This window comes from Arachis ipaensis, chromosome B01 (genome assembly GCF_000816755.2).
Source record: "Arachis ipaensis cultivar K30076 chromosome B01, Araip1.1, whole genome shotgun sequence".
Lineage (NCBI taxonomy): Eukaryota > Viridiplantae > Streptophyta > Magnoliopsida > Fabales > Fabaceae > Arachis > Arachis ipaensis.
In genome coordinates this window covers 11439910-11463924 of record NC_029785.2, presented here as the reverse complement: position 1 = coordinate 11463924, position 24015 = coordinate 11439910, and the positions used below count along the sequence as shown (strand labels likewise).

The following is a 24015-nucleotide window of genomic DNA, read 5'->3' as shown; positions in this document are numbered from 1 at the left end:
GAAACACCACCTAGGGCCTGGAAAGCATTGGGATGAATTTATAGTGGATTTTAGTGTTTACCTTCTGTTTTGTAATGAAAGTGGCAATGACCAAGGGCTGATATCCCTGTGATACTTTAGACAGCCTACTATAAGACTACTAGTTTCATGTTAATCTCTTTTGTGTTGTTATCTTTTCATGGTTATATTTAAGGCTTGTTTGGATATTGTAATGGTCAAGAGAAGCTACTTTAAGACTTCTCCATTATCTAATGATTTAAATAAATTTTCAGCAGCATAATTATGTGAATTGGCAACTTAAGCCTTCTATTTATTGGCAGGTCAAACTGAATTAAACTTTTACAGGGCCAAATAATGTATGTCAAAATACAGGAACTCATAACTTTTCATTTCACTCAAAAACATGATAATATTTACAGCACATGCCTTTACACATACAATTTCCAAAAGTTTCAATTAACACATCACTGTTATCATCCTAACTGTATGTCAATTTTTTCAATCCCCTAAACACTTGACATTCCCTCCAAAATAGGGACAACAACAACAAAGCAAACAAAGATAACTGCTAACCCCCTAAACCTCAATTAAATCGATCATATAACAGCAGCCCAACCGTTGTCCATCCAAGAATTCCAACAGCAAGTGCCAATGCAAATTTCCTTTTGGCTTTCTACAGTTCTTGTTTCAACACACTTGCTTTATTCTTTAGTCTTTGAATTTGTAGGTCTTGCCCTTCAGGCTCAACTCAAGCAAAATAATCGCATTCTTCTCCTATCTGTTCTCAACCAAACCAAAAGAAATACACCAAATAGTTCAGATCCTCCAAACATTAACACCCAACGCTATTTTGAAACAAAAGACAGAAAAGAGGAGACTCACCTTATAGTTGACGCATCCCCAAAATCTTCTTCCTGGATTCTCTGTTATAGATGATGTCCGCAACATTGGTCTCTCTCCACAAAAGCACGCCGTCCTTCTCCCACGACTCTTGGTGATGCTACGCGAACCTTGGGAAGACGACTGAGGAGCCATTCTCAGCAGACGAAGAACATCAATTTTGGGGATTAGGGTTTACTTATTGGACCGGATTTCCTTTTTCTTTTTTTATTTTTGTGCTTCCAACAGTTAACTACAGCCACTGTACCCAGTTTGCCACGTCGGACACGACGTTAAGTATTTCACTCCCACTTAACGACAGGATTTGATTGATGCAAATCAAAACTATTTTGGACGTAAATAGAACACTTTAAACTTTAGGATTAAAACAGAATTCACCCCAAATGTAGGGGACCAAATTAGTACTTTACCCTTAAAAAAATTAACTTACATATATTAGATGATGTAAAAATTCAATAATATGTTTTTCAGATTCAATGAGATTACGTGCTCTCATTTTTCCTCCTTCAAATTTTATCTTTCACAGTAAAAAACAATATTTTTTCTCTGAGTTAAACTAAGTCATGGTGAAGAAGGTGAAAGTGACAAAATGAATGTAAAAACTGAAATTCCTTTCACCATCTTTGGTTTTGTACTTTGTTAGAGTCACGGAAGAGATAGAGAGTACAACACTTGAAACTCCAGTCCGCCCACCTTACTAAAATGTATGTTCGACACGTGTCTGGAGAGCTGACAATTTTCCCCTTCCATATGACTAGGCCAAGGCGCTCCTTCTATTTTGTCAATGCTCTTACCAAAAGATCCTTAAACTCTATTTCTAGTTTTCATTGCAGCCCAAGTTTTTTTCCGCCAAAAAAAATATTGTTCCCTTTTTTAGGTTCGTTGTATAGGAGAAATTTTTTTTCCATAAATATAGATTACACATATTGGGCCATTTAAAAAAAAAAACATCATCAATCCAATATTTAAAAAAAAAGTTCGCTATTACGCTGGTCAAACAAATTAAATTAATGTGGCCGAGGCATTGCACCAATGGTCAATATATTGACCTCATAGAAGTCACATTCTAGGTTCGAATCCCAGCTATGACTGAATAGTGATAGAACCTTTATTGTGTGAGTCAAGGTTTTAAAAACCGATTTGAACCGGCCAGTCCAACCGATTGAACCGTAAATCGGTATAAAAAACGAATTTATCATATATCAAAACCAAAAAATTTAAAAACCGTCGTTAGACCGTCGAACCGGTTGGTCGAACCGAACCAGGACCCGATCGGTTTTCTGAAATTTGCTCAAAACAGCGGTTAGAGGAACCCTAACCATTAACTAAAATGCGCAGCACCCTCTTGGCCTCTCCTCTCTCACAGCCTCACTCAGCCACTCTCCTCCTTCCTCTCATCGAGCTCCCTCACTCCCTCGCTTTCCTTTTTCTGGCCTCTGAACGAACACACTAAAGAAAGCAGAGAAGAGAACTCGAGCGCAGCTTGGAGGAAGCCCCGAAGCAGCCCTCTCTCGTCGTCGTTCCTCAAAGTCCAGCCACCGCCGCCATCCGCATTGCTATAGCTTCGGCGCAACGTCGCCCTTGTTCGCCGCGCGTCCGCCTCCTTTTTGGCCAAGCTTCTGCCTCTGTTTTTTGGCCAACCCTTGTTCTGCCCTTTTTGGCCAACCCTTGTTCGAGCTGCTTAGCCCTCTGTTCAGTCCTCTACGCCGCGTGTTCGAGCCTGTGTTCCGCCGCCTTTCAGCCACCGTTCAGCCATTGCTCAGCCTCCGTTCAACCATTTCCGTCGCGTTTTAAAGCTCCTCCCTCTGCCTGTACTGTTTGAATTTCAGAACTGCTCCATCCTAGGGTGATTTTTTTACCTTCTTCTTGTTCTTTCTTGTATTAATTATTCAGTTATTGTTTTATTTGATTGTTGTTTTCATGATTAGTATGTTTTCTAGTTCTTATTTTGTTGTTGGTTTGCTGTAGTTTAAAATTTTAATTGTTCTTGTTATTTTGATTTTCAGTTTTAATTGATCTTATTAACTTGTTAATTTGATAAATTATTGTTTTGGTGTTGTTCTTTACCTTTTGATTGTTATATTGTGTTTTGCTGTTGTTGATTTAATAAATTGTTCATTAAGTGGAAGATGAAAACCTGCCATGTTAAAACTGCTCCTGCCATGTTAAACCTACCATGTTAAAACTGCTCCTATTGGTTTAGTATGACTCAATCCCTGCTTCCAAAGAGATTCTACCACCATGCTTGGACATTCTCTCTGAGGTTGGCCCTGTGATGATTAAGGATGTAAATCTTGTGACCCACTTTAGGAATTAACTTTTTAGTTTCTTTTTTAAATTGGATTTTGAAATTTTGTTTGTTGATGTGTGGATATATTCTTTCATATTCCTCACAAAGTCGTAGTGATCTGAAAGCCTTTGATCCCATAGCCTTTGTATTGTTGCATATTGGTAGATAGAGGTGTCAAATTTTGTGACATATGGTAGTAACTAATAAGTAGAGTAGTTTATTCTTTTCTTTTTTATTATAGATATGTCGAATAGAACAATGTATATACTTTTGAAAACTAAATTGTTTCTTTTGAACCAAAATTCGGGTGATTACTCTTTTCTAAATATGCAAGCAATTCTATCTAGTTGGCCATGAAAGCTTTCATTTTCTTTCTAATTAGTGTGTGTTAGGTATTGTGATGTGATAGCCTATTAGCCTTTGCTTTTTTCTGCTTGCCTCTTCTGTGCTGAGATGAAAAATGGACATTTGAATTGAATTGAATTGAATCTGTTGTGAATTCTGGGATTTTTACAGTGAAAATATTCGCCTAAGTTCATAATTAGTTGGTAATTAGTGAAAATATATAATTTTATATTTATTTAATTATGACTGGGTCAGCCCAGCGATCGATTGGATTACTCTGACTCTTACTGGTTCAATTGCCGGCGGGATAACCGTTGGATCCTCTGCTTCGCTGTCTCCAGTCATATCTCCGCCGTACTGTCTCAGTGGCTGACCTTTTTGGTTCACCCCATTCTTCTTCTCTCTGCCGTCCAAACCGGGCATACCTCCGTCATCACCACCACCTGTAGCTGTGCGAACACCTATCACTGCCATAGTGGGTTTTCTTGAGATAAAACTGAGATCTGAAAGCTTTCTATATGTTTATTATAATAGTATGGAACCTTTGTTCCCGTGTACCCACAAATCCTCCTTTGTTATTCATTTGTCCCAGAATTCCAAGGTTTTATTTGGCCCTTCTTTGTCTGAACTTTTGAGAGGTTGAATCCTTGCTTTCCGCTCTCGCATGTTTGTTTTATTTAGTGATGGTTTGTGCTTGAAAAATTTGCAGTGCAATCTTACAAATCCTAAGGAACAAATGTAGCATTGCTTTTGTTTATTGTCTTTCTTTGATGATTAGTTGAATGCTCATGTTATTACCTATATGAATTCAATGTTGTGTTTTGGTTTAGTGGAACTTAAACATGTACTTCGCCCTTGGTTGCATTGTGATTTGGTTAGCTATATATAGAAAACCAGGCGAATTTGTTAATTCTGTGTCAAAACGGATTTGTATGGTTTCAGGTGGCGTGGAATTGTTGCAATCTCTGATAGTTGTCCTCATCAATGCCTGAAATACAGATGGATGAACCCATGGAAAGTGGTGAGAGGCCAGTCTTCAAAGATATTAGACGCTACTTCTGTGAATACTGTGGCATTTGCAGGTCTAAAAAGATCTTAATTACCTCCCACATCAATTCACAACACAAGGTACTTTGTTCTTTCTGTCTTTTGTTTCAGCATATTTGATACAACAACAATGATTATCCTTTTTTTAATAGTTATCTAATCTCTAATTGTCTTTGCTGTATTTCAAACCCAATGATTGGCATGGTTTGCAATGAAAAACCCTTTATATGCAGTTGTATATTCTACTAGTTATTGGTTGCTTTCTTACCTATCTATTTCAAAGTTAAAAATACGATAATATGCAATTACACTTGGTTATCTTATTTGATTTGAATTGATGTGTTTAGGACGAGTTGGAAAAAGCTAGAGCTGAAGGAAATAATGAAGCACATTGCGAAAAGCCCAACAACACTTGCCAACAATGTGGTGCTAGCTTCAAAAAACCTGCCTACTTGTTGCAGCACATGCAAAGCCATTCACTTGAGGTATTTGATTTATTAACAAAACACCCTTTTGTAACTAATTAACTGAAATATTACAATATAGGATAAACTTTTACATGTGGAAAATTTGTGACTATATGGAGAGCCAAGGAGTGTAAACTAATCCAGCAAGCTACTATACCTTTTTTAAAATGAGTACACTGGAAAAATCTTCTATAGGTTAATACTATATGATTTAAGATGTATCACTGAAGTACATATTTTTGCAGGAAATTAATTTATAATATACTATAACTATAATAATGTTATAGTGTGAAGCATTGGATCCCAGACAAAGAACTCCAAAATGCATGAGGCAGCATAATTGGACTTGATGGATTAGTATCAGGTAGGGAGACCTCCTGTGAAGCTCCATCAAGGATGCCTCAATCACGCTTTATTCAAGATGAGGTTGGCAATTCGTTCTTCCATGTCTTGTTCTTATTTAACCAATTGACACCCATTGCGTTTTTTTGGTTGGCATCTTTTGACATTTCTTTTAATGGCTCCAGAGGCCGTATGTGTGTACGGTTGATGATTGTCAGGCAAGTTACAGAAGAAAGGACCATTTGACTCGTCACCTTCTACAGCATGAAGGGAAAACTTTTAAATGTCCAATGGATAATTGCAACCTAATCTTCTCAATAAAAGGTAATATGGCAAGACATGTTAAAGAGATTCATGATGAAGGATCTACATCCACAAATGTAGAAAGTAAGCAGTTTGTGTGCCCAGAAACTGGCTGTGGAAAGGTTTTCAAGTTTGCATCAAAGCTTCGTAAACATGAAGATTCTCATGGCAAGTTTTCATCTAATTTGATTTTCTTTGTGAATAATCAAAGTTTCCATTTTATGTTTTGAAAATGTTGGGAAAAATTGTGAAGAGAACTTCTGTTCTGCAGTTAAGCTGCAGTCGGTAGATGTAGTGTGCTTGGAGCCTGGTTGCATGAAACATTTCACTAATAACCAGTGCCTTAAAGAACATATTGAATCCTGTCATCAATATGTAACCTGCGACACTTGTGGAAGTAGACAACTGAAAAAGAATATTAAAAGGCACCTTCGCACACATGAAGCTGACAAATCACTGGCAGAGTTTAAATGTGAATTTAAGGGCTGTAGCTGCAAATTCTCAAGCGTAAGAACCCTTAATCTTTAAGCCGCCGCATATTCGTTCTAAGTGAATCCACAACCATGGTTACATATTGAACATTGTGTTGATTGATTCTTTTGGTTATGCCTCAACAGAAATCCAATCTCGTTACACATAAGAAGGTCGTGCACTTTAAAGAAAAGCCCTTTGTGTGTGGTTTTCCTGATTGTGGCCTGAGATTTGCTTACAAACATGTCAGAGATAAACACGAAAAAACTGGGAAACATGTTTTTACCCATGTAAATTCTTTTCTGACTTCATATTCCAGTTCAATAATTTCCTTGCATTGCCTAGCCTTTGCATTAGCAGAAATGATCAATGAAGTTTTTCTTGATACAGGGGAATTTTGAAGAAGCTGATGAACAATTCAGGTCAAGGCCAAGGGGTGGGAGGAAGAGAGTGTGTCCTACAGTAGAAATGTTGGTCAGGAAAAGGGTTACACCACCTAGTCAATTGGAGAATTTGTTATTTATGCAGGAGTGACTGGATGAATTGACCTTTCTGTCCCTGACATTAAGTATATATGTAAGGTAGATAAGGTAGATTTAAGCATCTTGCCATGAGTGTGGTACATGAAGGATTAGTTTTAGCATAATGATTAGTGTTCACTACATCTTACATATGTTGTGTAAAAGTATGAAGAGTGGCATGTGCATTATAGTGTAATCAATGACAATATTGTGAATAGTATATCTTCATTATCCTAACGGTCATGTTTGTAAGTGTATCTTCCCAAAGTTTTAGTTGCCATCACCATGAGACATACACAAAGTACAACATTATAGCTAGTAAACAACTAAAAGAAGCAAAATGTTTATTGGGCTTCCGATTTCAAAAGAATGTTTGTAATCGTTTAAGTTTTTAGTATTTCTGAAGACTTGGGAAAACTACTGGTAAAAGTTTTTAGTATGTCTAAGGGAACATGTTAACAGTATAATAATAAAACTTTAAATGAATTGGAAACGTAAAAAAAAAAAAACTATATTTCAATGACTTTTAATAAAATATATTTCTACAGCATTCTTAGCATGTGTCTTTTTATTTTAAAACAGTTAGTAAAATGTATTAATATATTATATATTATGGTCGTGCTTATAGATTCTTCAGCAACCATTAAAGTATGAGCAACTAAAAGTGTCAAAAGTGATCTTGGAAATTAAAGTTTTAATAATTTTTTTGTGAAATATTTTTTTTTTTCATTTTATAATAGAAAAAAGTCTTACTATTTTTATTCCCTTTTTATTATTTGGGACGGTTATAATTGCATGCTCCCTGAGAGTCCCAATATTCTTCACCTATCTATCATCCTGAGAAGACACATTTTCCCCCTCTCCAATAGCCCAGGTTGTGTACCTTGAACTTTCACAATCTCTTTCCAAAGAGGTGAATCTGAACACTTGCTGATCAACATATCTATTTCTTGCTGATATCTCCCGTACAGTCCTTTATACACCTTAACCCAAAGTGAATCTTGCTCTGTCATAAAATTTCAAGCCAACTTCATAAGGAGTGCATTATTCTTCAGTGCCAACCTTTTAAATCCGAGTCCTCCTTGGTTTTTAGGTGCACAGAATGTGTCCGAATTCACATGGTAGATCTTCCTTTGTCCTTCACCATCCCCCCATATAAATTTCTTCTGAGCCTTTTCTTTCTCTGCGAGTCACATTTTTGGAGAAATAGATTGGAGTTTTTGCTGCACTCACTTTCAATCCCGAAGTGAGGTAGAATTCCTCCATTACATCGCAGATGTTGCCCATCTGCTCAGGACTAGCCTCAGAAAAAAGTAAAAGTAAGAGGTCATATGCAAATAAGAGGTGTAAGATAAATGGTCCAAGCCTTCCCACCACTAAAGGTTTCCGCAGCCCTTGCTTGACCTTTCACTTTATCAATTGCAATAGTTTATCCATCGCAATGACGAATAAGTATGGCGAAATTGGATCGTCCTACCTCAGGCCTCAAGATGGTTGGAAATCATCAGTCTTTCCTCCATTCCACAATACGTTGTAAGTTACAGTTGAAACACATTCCATAATTAAATTCACCATCTGGAGAGGAAACCCAAAGTCTGAGACAAACCTTCAAATAACTCCATCTAATTCAATCATAGGCTTTCATAAATCGGACTTTATGGCCATAAGTTTTTTCTTGCCTTTAGCCTTTTTCATCAAGTGAAACCATCTCCTTCGCAATTAGAATATTATCTTGAATCCTTCTACTTGGGACAAAGCTAGCTTGATAGGGAGATATTCGTTGGGGCAGCAAAGGTTTAAGTCTCCCCACCATATTTTTAGTTATACACTTGTAATTTACATTACAAAGTGTAATAGGACAAAACTACCAAATAAATTTTGGCACTTGAACTTTAGGGGTAAGGGATCATACCCCGGTTTTCCTTATAGAAAAGGACTGAGAAGCCATCATACCCCGCTACCTTCAGTGACCTAATATTAAATATGGCCTTTCAGATTTCCCTCCTGGTAGGTCTCTCACACAAAGCCTTCTTTTGAGTTTCTTCTACCATTGGATAGTAACACCCTTAATCAACTTCTTTTGGTTCTTGTTGATCCTCTTTGTAGAGGTCTTTGAAGAAATTCAGTGCTTGTATCTCTAGTTTTTTTTCTTATCATTATTTCTCAATTTAACCACTCTGTTCTTTCTCTCCTAATTATAGTTCTCGTATGAAAGTAATGTGTGTTTCGATCTCCCTCCACAAGCCAAGTATCTCTTGACTTTTGTGTCTATAGCACCTCCTCTCTATCCGAAATTGCTTCTAGTTCTTTGTTGAGTTGTTTATCTAAATTATCTAAGAAAGGATTATTCCAGTAGCTCACTGCTCTTTGTATTCCACCATTCTCCCCATTAGTTTTCTCTTTTTCTTTTGCACATTGTCAAATGTCTCCCTATTCCATTTTTTCAAATGGCTTGAGAGCTAGGTAAGAGAGTGACTAAGGTCAATGTGGTCTTTCCAACCTTGTTTGATGATATTTTCAAACTCTGGGTGCAGATTTCAAATTGCTTCATATCTGAAGGGTCTCTCCCTTTTTTGTTTCTGCATTAACTCCATATTGATTAAAAGGGGGTGGTGATCCGAGAAAGATCTTGCAAGCACGTCTACTCTTGCTTCTGCAAATCTAGCTCCAGTTCACATTAGCCAAAGCCCGATAGAGTCTTTTAAACATTTTATCCATGCCATCCTGTTTAGGTTCTTTTCCAAGTAAACTTAGACCCCACAAATCCCAAATCAATGAGGCTACACTTAGTTATCCAATCATAAAATTTTCTACAAGCATTCATATCTACTCTGGCACCTCCCTTCTTCTCTAAAGAGTTAGCTATTTCATTAAAGTCTCCAACCATAACTCACTCTTCAGTCACGCTACTCGCCATAGTAAACAGCTCCTCCCATAATCTTCTACAGTTATTTTCCTGAGGGCTGGCATATACTGCAGTGAGCATCCAACTTTTTTAGTTATTCACACTAATTTTTCTATGCATATACTGATGTTTGGATCTTATAACATAACCATTTACACCAAGATTATTTCACAATATCCAAATTCTCCCAATGAATCCATTTGCTTCCTCTAAGTGGTAGAAAGAGCAAGCCAAATCTTCTAATAAGTAATAACTTCTATTATCCTATTACCACTGATTCTAGTCTCCAAAAATAAAATAATACCTAATTTGTATTTTCCTTCAAGGTGCGGCAAAAATCTTTGTTTGCCACTCCTCTACAATTTCATGAGAATATTGTCATCATGAAAAAACAAAGAAAAAGTTACCTCAGGTTGAGGTTTATGACCTTCCCCATGCAGGCTTCTTCTTTTCCATTAACAAGTTACATTGATGTCCCGTCCTCAACAGACACCTTGCTTTTAGTGATTATGTCTCCATTATTATGGTTAAGGTCCTCCTCTAACTTCATGGCTACTTCAACCATTAATTCAATATCCACAGAATGCAGATCAGGTGGTGTGGGATCAAGATGTTCACCCATTTTCTCATCCATCTGAATTGTGTTCTATATGATAATATCTCCAACACTGGGTAAGGGTCTGGTCTTCTATCCAATTTTACTCGGGGTTTCAAATTGTGATTTTTTGGGTTTTGATTTATAGTCTGTTTTTTGTTTGCTATAGAGGGTCCATTGGTGCTCGCTACAGCCTTAGTTGTCACAGTCTAAGTAAGATTTTTATCACCTGCAATACTCTAGTTACCGTTATTCTTCACAATTGTTACCTCCATCATTATTCTCTTGTAATACTACAAACCTTGTACTAGAGGCAGTAACTTTTTCATTTGCACCATTTTCTACAGCCCGACTACCATTAGCCTCTCATTTTCCTCCTTTTCTGCCAGGTGCACTCTTGGATACCACCATCCATGGGTCGTACACTTCACCTTCTGATGTTATGACTTGTTTGCCCTTATCTTTTCTCAAATTTTCATCACTACCCTCCACCCTGTATCCTCTTTGCTCCTCCCTTCCTTGCACTTTCCTAGCTTCCATGGCTGCCTCCTTTGAGCATTGCTGATTTGGGGGCAGTTAGCTTTTTTGTGCCCCACTCTGCCACACCCAAAATAAATGCTATGAAGATTTTTATACTCCACTTTATACTTGACTTCATTAATGGAGTACTGAGCAATTAGAGTCTCTATTAGGTCCAATTCAATAGATAGTCTAGTAAATTTTTCTCTACTTTTTTATGTCGCATAGGTATCAACTTTAATAGTTTGTCGTACTATATTCCCTATCTTCCTTAGCATACTCTCTCCTCATAATATTCTATTGCTAACCCAGGAAGCCCCCAAGTTGCAATTCTATCAATCTATGGCTTCTGTGGGATTCAAATTCGGCTTCCAAAGGTGAACAGAAAGGTAGTGATAAAAAATTTTCCGAGGTCTGAGGGCAAAATCTAAATCTTCATTAGAAAAAAAATTTAATAATGGAGAAATCATTACCCATATCAATCACATTAATACTATCCATTTTTTCCCACATAGTTTCTAGCCTCCTTGTTAGAGTCATTAGGGATATTTTCCTTCCTTAACAACTTAACAAATAGGGTGTCCCACCATGGGTGTCATAACTTCTTCATAGTAGCCTCATTGATCTTGAAGTTATAGATTCCTTCAACTTTCTCCACTATAATACCTTGGGCTAGCTCCTCTTCTGTCTCCCTAGGTTGCTTCTCCTTTGAAGATGCTCTTTTTTCTTCATTTCTTTCAACTTCAGCTTTTATATTGACTCTGCCTTTCCCCACCATATCACTGAAGGATCTCCTTTATTCATCAGTTTATATTCTTTCTTCTTCAGCTCCTTGCATCTAGTCTTCCACTCTAGGTATTAACGTTGGGTCTTGTTCTCCTGTGAAAACTTGGCCATCATCTTCCATTCTTACTTTCTTGCCATGTCTAAAGTTTTGATCTTGTTTCCTTCTTGCAGCTGAGATTGGATTATGTGGTCTGGAGTGTCCTCCTCCGACAAAGCTGCCCTCATGAAACTATTTGGATCCTCTAAATTTTGAATTTTTATTTTAGAGGGTAAAGTGTGATCTTCTATCCTTGAATGATTTCTCTCTCATATTTATTCTTGGTCCCACCTATAAAATAAATGGTGAGAGATCACACTTTACTCTCTAAAATAAAATTTAAAATTTAGAGGATCTAAATCCCTCGTGAAGCTATTGGGGTGAGAAGAATGGTTGTGAATTGTGGCGAATGATGGTCCATATATCTGCTGAAAAGTGACTTCCTAAGACAAAAAAGTTACTTTTTACCCTTCTTTACTACCTTTCTCCATTTCAAAATTCTCTTCTAAGCCCATGAACATGAAGGACTAGTACCAATTTCGGCTGACATGACATTCTCATATTTAAGATATTTGCCCTTGAAGACATGGTTAAATAAGGAATGAGGCTGACTTACAATAAGATAACCAACAGATTGACACAATTTTATTGGGAAGCCTTGCAAAAAAATATAGAATCATCAACAAATAAGAGATAGCTAATAGTTGAACAGTTACAGTTGATAGAAGACCTTGAATCAATGTGTCCTGTTCTGTCTTAACGAATACCCTTATCTGATTTAAAGTAACCAAATGGTTGTCCTTTCACCATGACAGAATAATGGATGTCTAAAGGAAATACCCTTATCTGGTCCTTTGATTTTAGAGCTTACCGCATCATAAATCCATAGGTCACCATTGTTTTGGCTGTACCCTCATGTTGGGTTATTCTGGTGTTCATATTTGTTGAATTGATGTTTATGAATGAACAAGGAAATACTACAATTTTGTATGGGAAGAAATTTGTCAAAAAAGTTTTGGCAAGAAAATAAACCAAGCATGTAATTTCTAATAAACATAGCATGAGGCTAACACAAGAATGTTGATGTCAAAAAGGCCCCTCTTTGTTGTAACAAAAACTCAAGTTGGCGGTTGCCAGGTTCCTGGCCTAAAAGTTGCACCAGATCCTGTTGGCTCCGAGGACCTAAACAATAAATTAACAAGGAGCAAATAAGAAAGTTCAGAAATTATATATCATAAGCCAAAAGCTTGGGAAATGATTACTTTCAGAAATTCAACATGTTTGGAATAATTGTGTTATAGCATAGATTTGTCTCAATTAGCTGAGTTATGATTTTTATATAGATCTCCAAATGAAAATGTGATTTATAGAAATTTGGCTCATTTTAATGTTAATTGACTTGGAATATCCACTCATGTGGCTGTGAACTTACTCAGGTTCCACTTTTTCTTTCTCAGTTTTGTTCTCTTGAGTACTCCTGCAAAAAGAGTATGTAATTACTATATGTTGAATGATTACTTCTAAAGTATTTTTATATGAAAAAGTGAAAAATAAAAGCATTACTTAATGACAAATACAATCTGGAAATTGGAGAAAATAACCCAGGAAAGGGTTGCACCCAAAGGGTGTAATGTATGCAACGTAATTTGATAAAGTCATCTGTAGATTCTACGGCTTTAACTCGTGACCTTCAGGTCACACAAAATGAAGAACATCTAAAGAAAAATGAAGTACCTTTTATAGAAGATGAATTTCTATGTCAGAGTACTGGTAACCAAGGAATGACACTTAGTTTTCTATAGTACAGCATCAGAGATGCACTGCACTCTAGCCTCTAGGTATGTATAGTAATTAATTTTACTCCTTGGAGAAGCTCAACCAAAATACACCCACTGGAACATGGGCTGGACCAGGTTTAGCTAAACCTAAACCCAGACCCAGTCCCAGGCCCGACCCCATTTCTTGGATGGGCTTTTTCCAGACCTAAGCTTCATCCCAGTTAAAAAAAAGACCTAAACTTCATCCAAAAATAATCCAAAAAGGACCAGGACAATGGGGTCGACCTAACACTTAATTTATATAATTTTGGACATTACACATAGTAAAGTAATGGAATATCAAAAGTTAGAGATAAAATTCAATAGATATTATACAATATTTATATCAAAATAAATTATTTCAATGGAAAAATAATATTATATAATATAAAAAATGTTAGTTGAAGTATATAAGGCTAACAATTTATCACTAATTTCACCCGAGAGTATGTTAACAGCCCAAAGCATGACTTGAACAGAGCCTAAAAGCAACACAAGTTGAAAAATCGAAAACAAGAACTCAGCAAAAAACAAGACTGCGACACATGACAAAGCATGTGCATGTTCAATTTCAAATAGATATTTGTCTATTGATCCATCAATTCCAAAAAGACTCACCTCAAGTTACCCCTTGCACCAGATGATTCTTCAACCTCACTACCTATAATGCAATTATGTCAAACTCAAACTGTATTAATAGGAGAGCTGGTTTACTAATGTATTGTAATTGTACGAAACCTCAATGCTGGATGGCAAAGCATAAAAATCAGTAAATCATCTGCATAGAATGATAAAAATTTAATGGCTTCTTTTGTGAAAAAAAAAATTGATGTATTATTCTGCTTTGAGGGTAGAAACGTTCAAGTACTTGAGATAAAAAGTCGAGCTTCATTACCCTTAATTTAAGCAAAACATTTTTATTTACCCCCCAAAAAGAATCAAATAATTTAAAAAGAAAAGCAATGTATGATGATGACCTTCTGAGCCAACTGGAATTTGCCGGATAAAACTTTTCAAGTCTGGACCAGCAACCTTTCCTGCATCAAAATTCAATTAATCGATAAATCAAGAAGTAGAACAAAATTTGGGATGTAACAAAATTTTAAGCATCTAACCAGTGCTGACACGTTTGCCTGTACTGCCTTCTTTAGCTCTCCTTTCCTCTTCTTCTTTCTTTAGAACTTAATGAAAAAGAAACACACAAACAAAAGAAGAAAGTGTTAGGGACTGTAGACCTAGACTTTTTACGAAAAAATTATCGTTTCATTGCACTTATCAGCTAACATGGAAATATAAGTTACACATACGAGCAACATTTTGTCTAACACGTTCACGCCTTGCTTCCAATTCCATCATTTCCTGAGAGGAATAAGAAAGTGTTATCAAGCACTACTGCAATAGTATAAGTTGTTCTGCCAAAAAGCCTCTTCATAAAAGTTTCACTTCTCAGTAAACAATGGAGGCCATTATTTAGTTTAAGATTTTGTTATTCCATTGCAAAAGTTACAAATAGGAGTAACCAACTAATGGATTAGTTTTGGTTGAAAATATTGATGAACAACTATCCCTTATTTATTCATCCCTTTATAATCCTAACCCCATTTAAACCTCAAACAAAAAACAACCCCCCTCACAAAAAAAGTAGAGCGCCTTGGCCAAGAAAAAACCACCGAAAAAAGAAGACAAAATAAACATATTTCCATTCCTTTAAACAATTGATTAGAACTATATTCATGTTAAAAGAATTAGAATATAACTCAAGTGGTTACCATGTAAGAATGAATTTTTATGACTTTGTTAATTATAAATTTAATCTACACACAATTTGATCTAACGGCTACAATCACATTCTCATATAAAAGTACCATTCTCACTTTGATATATATATATATATATATGTAGAAGTCAATGAATCACAGGGATCTCTGATTTCATTCTTTTATACATCCATCTAATAATACCCATTAGACTTGCATGATTCCAAAGTTGTCATGACACACCATCTTTGGAACTATTCATGGCCAAACACGCTAATTTATTTGCGGTAAATGATCTGTACAAATTAGTTTGGAACAATTGGTGCTATTCAATTATCAATTATAGTATTTAAAATAATATGATACACAATAGAGATGATATCAGCTTGCCTATATCTGTTGAAGAGACTATATTGACTGTGGGGGCATAAACAAGAACATAATGTTATAACTTTTAAGAGTGTTTACTAATCAGAGGATAAGGCTAACCTGTTGCATTTCTTGTTTTCTTAGTTTACTTATGTTCTATATTTTTTGTTCACAAAACTTGAGTATGCCTTATATTGCCCATAGGTACTTCTATGGTTCCTTTCAATGCTGCTCTTGTATTTATTTAAAAAAAAAAAAAGTAACAAAAACAAGAAGAGAAGACACAACAGTTTTACCAATGAGAGACTACAACAACATTCTATATTTATTCACCACAGATCAACACTCCCCCCTTCTTTCCTTCCACAATAGAAACCACAAATTAACCAGTGAATACAAACAACAATTCTATTGGAAAGCATTGCAAGTAATGTCATGTCATCTAGCCAAACCGTAACTGGAAAATATATAGACTTCAATAGCCTTGTCATTAGATGAATTTATGATATGATATGCATTTCAATTTACCTCTGGAGTTGGAGCTTTTTTGCGTTGCCCGTTCAGCCAACATATCCATTCAACTAAAGTAATTGGACAATAACTATTCATCAACAGTAGAAAAAAGGAATAAATAAACATAGACTGTTATCTGAATAACTTAAATATAATCGTGCCTTTCACACTGAAGCTGAAGGTGGTGAGAATAAGAAATATCTTTAGCAACAGAAGATTATGAAAATAATTTCATTAAAGAGATGTGAAAATTGGATGGAACAAATCCACAATCAACAGAACAAAAGAAGGCTCTAAATTCAAATAATTTAGCAACTTAGAGAAAGCTACTACAAATCAACAAGTCGAATATATACCTGGAATTGAGGTAGGGTCCTCCTCTCCCTTAAACACCACCCATCTTTTCTCTTTCACTAGTACACCAAAACAAGACAACAGAATTAGGTAGATACAGCCTACAAACATACAAAGCAAAATCACACAACAACGAAAATATAAGTAGCATTACAGTTTTTACACTCCAAACCCATGCTCACAGATCAAAATAACATTTTAAGTAACTGAACACAAATTTGTTGAGTTAATACTCAAAATGGCCCCCTGAAATTTGACTCTGATTCAATTTAGCCCCCAAATTTCCAATTGATTCAATTTGTACTTTAAAATTTTGAGTTGGGACTCAATTTGGCCCTTTCGTCCATTTCCGTCACCCGAGAGCTAACATGGCAATTTTAAGTGACACTTGGCACAGTCAACAGTTATATGATGTGGCAAAAATCTTATAAGCACCAATTTAGCCCCCAGGGATCTGAACATAAAAACGTAGATTGTGCCCCAAATCTCCCAAATTGAAGCCGTTTTTGGTGAGTTGGGGAGGATGCTGAGGAGCGGCAGCAAAGCTTCCCAAAGCTCAAGTAGATCGCGTTCACATGGCAGCTGGGAAGGTTCCGCAATGGTGTGGTTGTAGAAATGGTTAACATTTACACTTACTTCAGTCTATTTTAAATCAACAATCATGAACCTCCATTCAAAAACATAAACTATTAAGTCTTCCATTCATTCCAACTTCTCTTAAACAAGAAAACAAAAAAAACGCCAGCAACAAGCCTCATATTTATCTTTACTATCAAACAACATTGCTACTAATATCCATTTGCCCAATGCATCAGAGTCAGTTGATCTCAGTCACATACATAAAAAAATTAAACCCTAGCATACAAGAACCCTACCAGTACTAACAACCATAATCAACCCAAGTGCCTGAAAGATTCACTGATCAAATAGAGTAAAAAACAAAGAACAACAAACCTCAACCAATATATTCCAACAAAACAAAGCATTGCATGTTGGGAGTAATGATTCTGTTACTAACTTGTTTTTTTGAACAAATGGTGGTTCCTAGGTTCTTCATCTTCACTATAGGCCGACGAAACAAGTGCTAAAAGCTTCAAACTTCACCTACGGCGACAAGATTGATTTTCCGTTGCCACAACGTATACAAGAGGGGGAAGAAGAAGAAGGGTCAATTGAGGTTTAAGTAATGAAGTGTTTTACATTTGGGGTTTCGTTTAACTCCCTTCTCATGTCACATGGCATCGTTTTAATACATTTTGGGCGCCAACAACTACACGATGTCGTTTATGTAGCGCCAGGTGTCAATTAAAATTGCCACGTCAACTCTCCGGTGACGGAAATGGATGGAAGGGCCAAATTAAGTCACGACTCAAAATTTCAAGGTACAAATTGGGTCGATTGAAAAATTGGGAGCTAAATTGAGCCGGGGTCAAATTTCAAGGGTGAGTATTAATTCCCAATTTGTCCAACAAAAGGGAACATTGCCATACTTTCAAGGTTGTTAGGAGCGGACACTCTTACCAAAGAAACCACCCTAAAACATATACATAATTACACATACACATTATAGATTGTTACTTGTTTAGTTTTAGATGGATTTCTTATATCATTTGTATTCATTTGATTTAGATTTCTTACTTTGAATTACATCCCTCACAATGAAACCAGAGTATAAGAAACAGAATCTCCAAAATCAAGAAATCCATTAAACAAATATGGAAAAATAATATCCCTTTTGCCTACAAAAACTAGATAAGACCAGAAATCCTACAAGACAAGAAAGTAAAACCCAAAACACATCAAAACACCCTTAAATAACACCATTGAAAAGATTATGAGAGACTCTCTTTGGTGTGGAACTATGGATACAAACCAGGATGATTTGCTGAACAAGGAAGGAGGCTTGAGTCTCGGCAATATTGTGTCTAAGAAGTAAGAACATTACACTGGTAGCTAAATGGCTTTGTCACTTTCCTTTAGAACCTCACTCTCTATGGCATCAACTAATCAAGAATAAGTATGGTTTGGACAAGACCGGTTAGGATGCTAATGCTGCTGCCCATACTACTCATTCTAGCCCTTGGAAGTTCATTTCTCAAGGTTATACTATTTTTAAACCACATCTTTCTTTGAATGTAGGTGATAGTTCTTGTTTTAACTTATGGGAAGACAACTGAATAGAAGATACCTCTCTTAAGAGTTTCTGCATCTCTATTGACTATCTTCCTTGAATAACACCCCTATCCAGGCCTTCTACCCTAGACGGGGTTCTTTCTTCACATGGGACTTCCAATTCTTCCATAACCTAAATGATAAGGAATCCTCTGAACTTATGATACTCTTAAGTCTCCTTGATCATTTTTCTTTATATTCCAACCCCGACAAAAGGTCATGGTCTCTTTATTCCTTTGGTAGTTTTAGTTGTAAATCATTCATCTCTAATGCATTCCCAAAATACAATCTCTTCCCGTATTGACAAAACCTATTTGGAAGTCCAAAGCTCCCTCAAATATTCAGTATGGATAGATATGCTTAACAGAATTAACACCAATGGCATGTTTAGGGTTTAGGTTCAAAGGCCACATAGGTTGTCTCCCCTAATGTGTTATTTTTCGGAAAACTCAGAATCAAGTTCACATCTGCTTTTGCATTTTCGCATGTGATTTTGTGGAACAATTTGTTTGCCATCTTTGATGAATATTGGGTGGTCCCTGCAACCTTAGATGAATTCCTCTTAACTAGGTTTTTATTGGTTTCAGAAGTAGAAAAAGAGGCAAAATCATTGTGGCACTGTGCAATATACACTACTATTTGGAGTATTTGGTTGGAGCACAATGCACACACCTACAATGACAAATTTTCTAACAAGCTAGTTTTTTGGCATAGATGTTTGGCATCTATTTGGTGTAACTCTTTAAGGAGGACTTTCCGTCCTAGACATATTGAGAGATTGAAACTTATTCTTTATAGATAACTCTTTCGTTGTTTTGATCTGGTATAGAGGACCTCTTATCCTCTAAATTGTATTCTTCTTCTCTCCACCTTAATGAAATTCTTCTTTTACCACAAAATAAATAAATAAATAATAGCACAGTCCAGTATTATCACCCATATAATCTATAAAAATAAATAATAACATAATTCAATATTAAAACCAGAATAACTGCAGCATATGCATAAGGAGAAAGAGAGAAACACTTACTGATACCATCAATCTCTTCCATTTTGGTGAAGTATTTGTTTCCAGTTTTATCCACTCCAACCATATTTCGATTGCTCAGTAACCCAGAAATCTTCCCCAGAACCCTCCGCATTTTATTTAGTTTTGCCGTTTCCTTTTCAAAGAATAACAGTTGAAACATGTTACAGGGTTGGATTGGAGATTGCAAACTTCAAAAACTTTACAAGATGATACTCCATTACTCCCTTCATTCCACAATATTAAGCTTTTAAGTTTATACACTATGATAAACAAAATAAAACGATTGAATGTTCTAAATATCCAAAAAGAAAAGGTGTACGTGACTAAAATACTAAGTGGAAAGATGAATTCACATATCATATTAAATTCCAGAAAAAAAAATCAATCTAACTGCAGAACTACAATAGAACAGTTGAAAATACACTAACCACAGAGGGCGGAGATGTGGAATCGGGGGTTGAGATCAATGATGAGATGAGCAGGCAACCACTGTTGTGTGGCGGTGGTTATGGGTTGTGGATGTGGAGTGGCTGCCGCTGTTGGCTGGTGTTGTCGCCACTATAGTGTTGAAATCGCCACCGTCGTTGGGATGTCGCCAGCGGGTACAGTTAGAGGAGATGGTGGGTGGGTGCTATGGTGGGTTAGATTGTTCGAATTTCGGCAATTGGTGAGGAAAGCTAAAATGTAATGAATCAATTAAAAATTAAGAGAAATACAGAGACAGATGCTTTTTATCAACAAAAATCAATATTTTATTTTTATATTATTAAAATTTAAAATATAAAATTCATTTTTGGTATTTAAAATTGTTTTATTATAATTAATTTATTTATTTAAATAAAAAATCTAATTTTCTTTGGTTTTAATTTTTGAACAAATATAAATACTAAAAATAAATTGAAACGGGCTGAAACGGGTTGGAATAGCGCCAGCCCTACCACCACCACTATCCCCACTCCCCCCGAAATCCAACCCAAAGCTTCTTCATTCCACCGCTCATGTTTTCCCCATCACTCTCAACTTCCCTTCCTCCAAAACCTTACCTCTCTCACCCACTCTCCCCCTCACTCCCACTACCCACCAGACTCCACCAACCACCGTTCCCTCACTCTCGCCCTCCGTTTCCTCCTTCCATTCGCTGCGGCATTAGGGAACTCCGAGAAAGAATCGACATCGTTAAGAACACTCACAAGATCACTGAAGCAATGAAGCTCGTCGCGGCCGCCAGGGTCCGACGGGCCCAAGAAGCTGTCCTAAACGGCAGACCCTTCGCCGAAACGCTCGTTGAAGTCTTGCACGACATCAACTGCCGTCTCCGAGACGACGACGTCATCGTCCCCCTAACGGACGTCAGGCCCGTCAACTCCGTCGCCCTCGTTGTCGTCACCGGAGACCGCGGCCTCTGTGGCGGTTTCAATAACACCGTCTTGAAGAAAGCCGAAGTTCGGATCCAACAGCTACACAAGCTTGGCTTGAATTGCGTTGTGATTAGCGTTGGGAAGAAGGGGAACGCGTTTTTCAGCCGCAAGGGAAGTGTTAGGGTTGATAGGTTCGTTGAATGTGGGAGCTTCCCCACTGTGAAAGAAGCTCAAATCATTGCTGATGATGTGTATTCACTGTTTGTTACAGAGGAGGTTGACAAGGTTGAGATTGTTTACACCAAGTTTGTGTCATTGGTGAAGTTTGATCCTGTGATTCAAACTCTGTTGCCGTTAACGGCTAAAGGCGAGGTTCGCGATGTGAATGGAAACTGCATTGATGCCATTGATGACGAATACTTTAGGTTGACTACAAAGGAAGGGAAGTTGGCAGTGGAGAGGGATGTTGCTGTCAGGGAATTTGCTACGCCGCCAATTATGGAGTTCGAGCAAGATCCGGCTCAGATTCTTGATGCTATGTTGCCTCTGTATTTGAACAGCCAGATCTTGAGGGGTTTGCAGGAATCACTAGCGAGTGAGCTTGCTGCTAGGATGGCTGCAATGTCTAATGCAACCGATAATGCTATCGAATTGAAGAAGAATCTTTCGGTTGCTTATAATCGTGAACGGCAGGCAAAGATCACAGGGGAGATATTGGAGATTGTGGCCGGAGCTGAGGCACTAATACCAGTTGATTGACAAGTTGCAACTTTTCTTGTCATAAATTTTGCCTTGAAATAACAAAATCTGTTAATTGTTATATAGAACATGGGATTATGAAGTTTGCCAACATTGTTAACTGCAAGTAGAACTAGATTAAGGAATGAGAACTATAGTGGCTAATTTTGACCTGTAATACTTTTATGTGTTGTTGTATCAAAGTGAAAATATATTTATGCTTTCCTTGATATTTCGTACTTATTCAGATTGCTTATGTTTTGCTAGTTTTCTAACCAAATGTATGAGTTCACTTCAGAAAATTTGGCGAGTCTCAACGTTTTAAACTGTACCAAGTTTGGCAGATAATAAAGGTTGGTTTATTACTTATCTTTCCCTTCCTTATTTTCTTGTATGCCTGTTGCTTGTTTTCTGATTCTGGTTTTACATGTATGTTGATGATCTAGTTTTGGCAGGAAGTGATTGGGCTGAGATTGTAAAATTACTTGATGACAGGTTTAGGATCAGGGTCTACTTGAATTCAAAATTTCTTGGTCTAGAAATGGCTAGAAGTCAACAGGGTATTGCAATGTATCGATGCAAGTATACTTTGCACTTGCTTGATGAGTTCGGGCTGACGAATGCCAAATCGGCCACCACCCCAATGGATTACACCACACTAAGTCTCCAAGAATTTAGGAACCCCTTTGGATGATGTCACACCCTATTGGAGGTTGATTGGGCGTCTAATTTATTTAGCCAATACCAATAAATGTCATGATATATGCTTCACCGTGAATAAGCTTAGTCAATTTCTTGGTTATGCCACTGCTAAGCACTTCCAAGCTGCGCTCCTTGTTCTTCGCTACCTCAAGGTCAAGGGTGCTCCAGCTAAGGGAGTGCTCTTTTCCACCTCTGATGAATTCACGCTTACTACTGTTTCTGACTTATACTAGAGTGCTTGCCTTGGTACTCGCCGTTTTGTATATATCTGGATTCTGTTTCTTTCTTGGGAGATCATTGATGTTTTGTATATATCTGGATTCTGTTTCTTTCTTGGGAGATCATTGATATTTTGGCGCAGCAAGAAGCAGCACACAATAGCACGTTCCTCAGCTGAAGTTGAGGACAAAGCAATGGCACTTGTCAGTTGTAACAACCAATCGGCTCTTCACATTGTAGCTAATCCAGTTTTTCATGATGTTTACTAAATATATAGAGATGGATTGTCACATTGTCTAAGATAAAGTACAAGAAAGAGTAGTGAGCTCCCAGTATCTTCGGCAAATCAGGTGCTGATATCCTCACCAAGTCACTACCACCTAATACATTCTTATCATGTAAAAGCAACCCAGGGCTGACCAATTTTCATGCCTTCCAGCTTGAGGGGGGATGTAATTGAAGATGTAAATTAGTAGTAAGGATATTGTATTAGTATTTAGTAATAAGTTGAACCAGCATATTAAATTTGCTGACATTAGCAATTAGTCAGAAAATGTGATATTCATCACTCAAACTACTTTTGCTACTCATTTTTTAGTCTCAATTTCATATGGTGCGACTTGTGAGCTTCATCTTCTCACCGCCGCACGCTGCAAGTAGAATAGAGTTTCATCAGCAAAATTATATTTTTCAAAGTATTTTATATTTGTGAAATATATATTATAAGAATTATTTATAAATTACAAATAAAATTACATATTAAAAATTTAAGAAAAAAAAATATTTTCTCTCAATTTTAATAAGAGAGTATCATGTGACACATTTGATTATTAAATTAGATAGTAATATATGATATATAATATAGGTATATTTCAATTTTAATTTTAATATTTCAATTTTAATTTTAATGCAATTAAAAAATGGCATGTTGCACATTTTGATGGTCAAATTAGTAAGTAGTCATTGAGATTGATAATCATATATAAAATAAATAGAATGGTTGAAGGAATGAGAGAAAGAGAAAGAAAGAGGGAGGAGGAGAGAACATTTTAATTTTGGAGGAAAAGATTTGATTTCAATTGCAATAAGGAAGTGACATGTGGCACATTTTAGTTGTAAAATTAGTAAAGAGGAAGGAATAATTCTTTAATTTTAGAGGTGATTCGGGTGAGTTTTGCGAAAAATAGATTAAGTAAAAAATAATGGTTAAGATGAGAGATTCAGGGTAAGTATACTTGTGAGGAAAACACTTTTATTAATGGCGAATAAGCAATACAAGAATTAATGATGAGAAATAGAGGTGGAGAACAAGTGTTGAGACCTCCACTAATGTCACAAGAGGATGAATGAGCTTTGTTTAAAGTGGACAGGGGTTGGTTAATAGTTGTCGAGTGTTCTGGTGGAATATCTGAATGCCAGTTTTTACTCGTGAAGGTGATGAATGGAAATAATGAACAA

At 36.5% G+C, this 24015-nt stretch overlaps 3 protein-coding genes across 8 annotated transcripts; 2 read left to right on the top strand and 1 right to left on the bottom strand.

Annotated features, from left to right (window-relative positions):
• On the top strand, positions 2222-6925 carry LOC107625055 (transcription factor IIIA). 2 transcript variants are annotated; one of them, XM_021117429.1, is made up of 8 exons: positions 2222-2746; positions 4478-4663; positions 4930-5067; positions 5577-5715; positions 5800-5862; positions 5966-6201; positions 6312-6455; positions 6556-6925. In XM_021117429.1, exons 2-8 carry the CDS (start codon positions 4520-4522, stop codon positions 6697-6699), a joined length of 1008 nt encoding a protein of 335 aa, XP_020973088.1. In that variant the 5' UTR covers positions 2222-2746; positions 4478-4519; the 3' UTR covers positions 6700-6925. The 2 variants fall into 2 exon arrangements, with proteins under 2 accessions (XP_020973088.1, XP_016183085.1); XM_016327599.2 differs by having other exon boundaries at positions 2223-2746; positions 5577-5862.
• Positions 12145-20248, bottom strand: LOC107625063. 4 transcript variants are annotated; one of them, XM_021117433.1, is made up of 10 exons: positions 19969-20248; positions 19541-19764; positions 16341-16439; positions 16000-16052; positions 14653-14704; positions 14461-14526; positions 14323-14382; positions 13964-14006; positions 12961-13005; positions 12145-12710 (listed from the first exon to the last, which is right to left on the bottom strand). In XM_021117433.1, exons 2-10 carry the CDS (start codon positions 19698-19700, stop codon positions 12647-12649), a joined length of 642 nt encoding a protein of 213 aa, XP_020973092.1. In that variant the 5' UTR covers positions 19701-19764; positions 19969-20248; the 3' UTR covers positions 12145-12646. The 4 variants fall into 4 exon arrangements, with proteins under 4 accessions (XP_020973092.1, XP_020973097.1, XP_016183106.1 ...); XM_021117438.1 differs by having other exon boundaries at positions 19541-19673; XM_016327620.2 differs by having other exon boundaries at positions 16341-16397; positions 19541-19673.
• On the top strand, positions 20456-23131 carry LOC107625043 (ATP synthase subunit gamma, chloroplastic-like). 2 transcript variants are annotated; one of them, XM_016327586.2, is made up of 2 exons: positions 20456-21989; positions 22132-23131. In XM_016327586.2, the coding sequence occupies exon 1, from the start codon at positions 20539-20541 to the stop codon at positions 21655-21657; it is 1119 nt and encodes a 372-aa protein (XP_016183072.1). In that variant the 5' UTR covers positions 20456-20538; the 3' UTR covers positions 21658-21989; positions 22132-23131. The 2 variants fall into 2 exon arrangements, with proteins under 2 accessions (XP_016183072.1, XP_016183063.1); XM_016327577.2 differs by having other exon boundaries at positions 22083-23131.

What these genes read in the sequence shown, in the direction of transcription:
- LOC107625055 (XM_016327599.2), top strand. Translation starts at nt 4,520, where the DNA reads ATGCCTGAAATACAGATGGATGAACCCATGGAAAGTGGTGAGAGGCCA. An exon ending in TGCAAAGCCATTCACTTGAG is followed by an intron (nt 5,068 to 5,576) that starts GTATTTGATTTA and finishes TAATGGCTCCAG; the next exon opens with AGGCCGTATGTGTGTACGGT. An exon ending in GGAAACATGTTTTTACCCAT is followed by an intron (nt 6,456 to 6,555) that starts GTAAATTCTTTT and finishes TTCTTGATACAG; the next exon opens with GGGAATTTTGAAGAAGCTGA.
- LOC107625063 (XM_021117433.1), bottom strand. Translation starts at nt 19,700, where the DNA reads ATGTTTCAACTGTTATTCTTTGAAAAGGAAACGGCAAAACTAAATAAA. An exon ending in GGAAGAGATTGATGGTATCA is followed by an intron (nt 16,440 to 19,540) that starts GTAAGTGTTTCT and finishes GTATGTTTGTAG; the next exon opens with GCTGTATCTACCTAATTCTG. An exon ending in TGTTAGACAAAATGTTGCTC is followed by an intron (nt 14,527 to 14,652) that starts GTATGTGTAACT and finishes TTTTTCATTAAG; the next exon opens with TTCTAAAGAAAGAAGAAGAG.
- LOC107625043 (XM_016327586.2), top strand. Translation starts at nt 20,539, where the DNA reads ATGTTTTCCCCATCACTCTCAACTTCCCTTCCTCCAAAACCTTACCTC.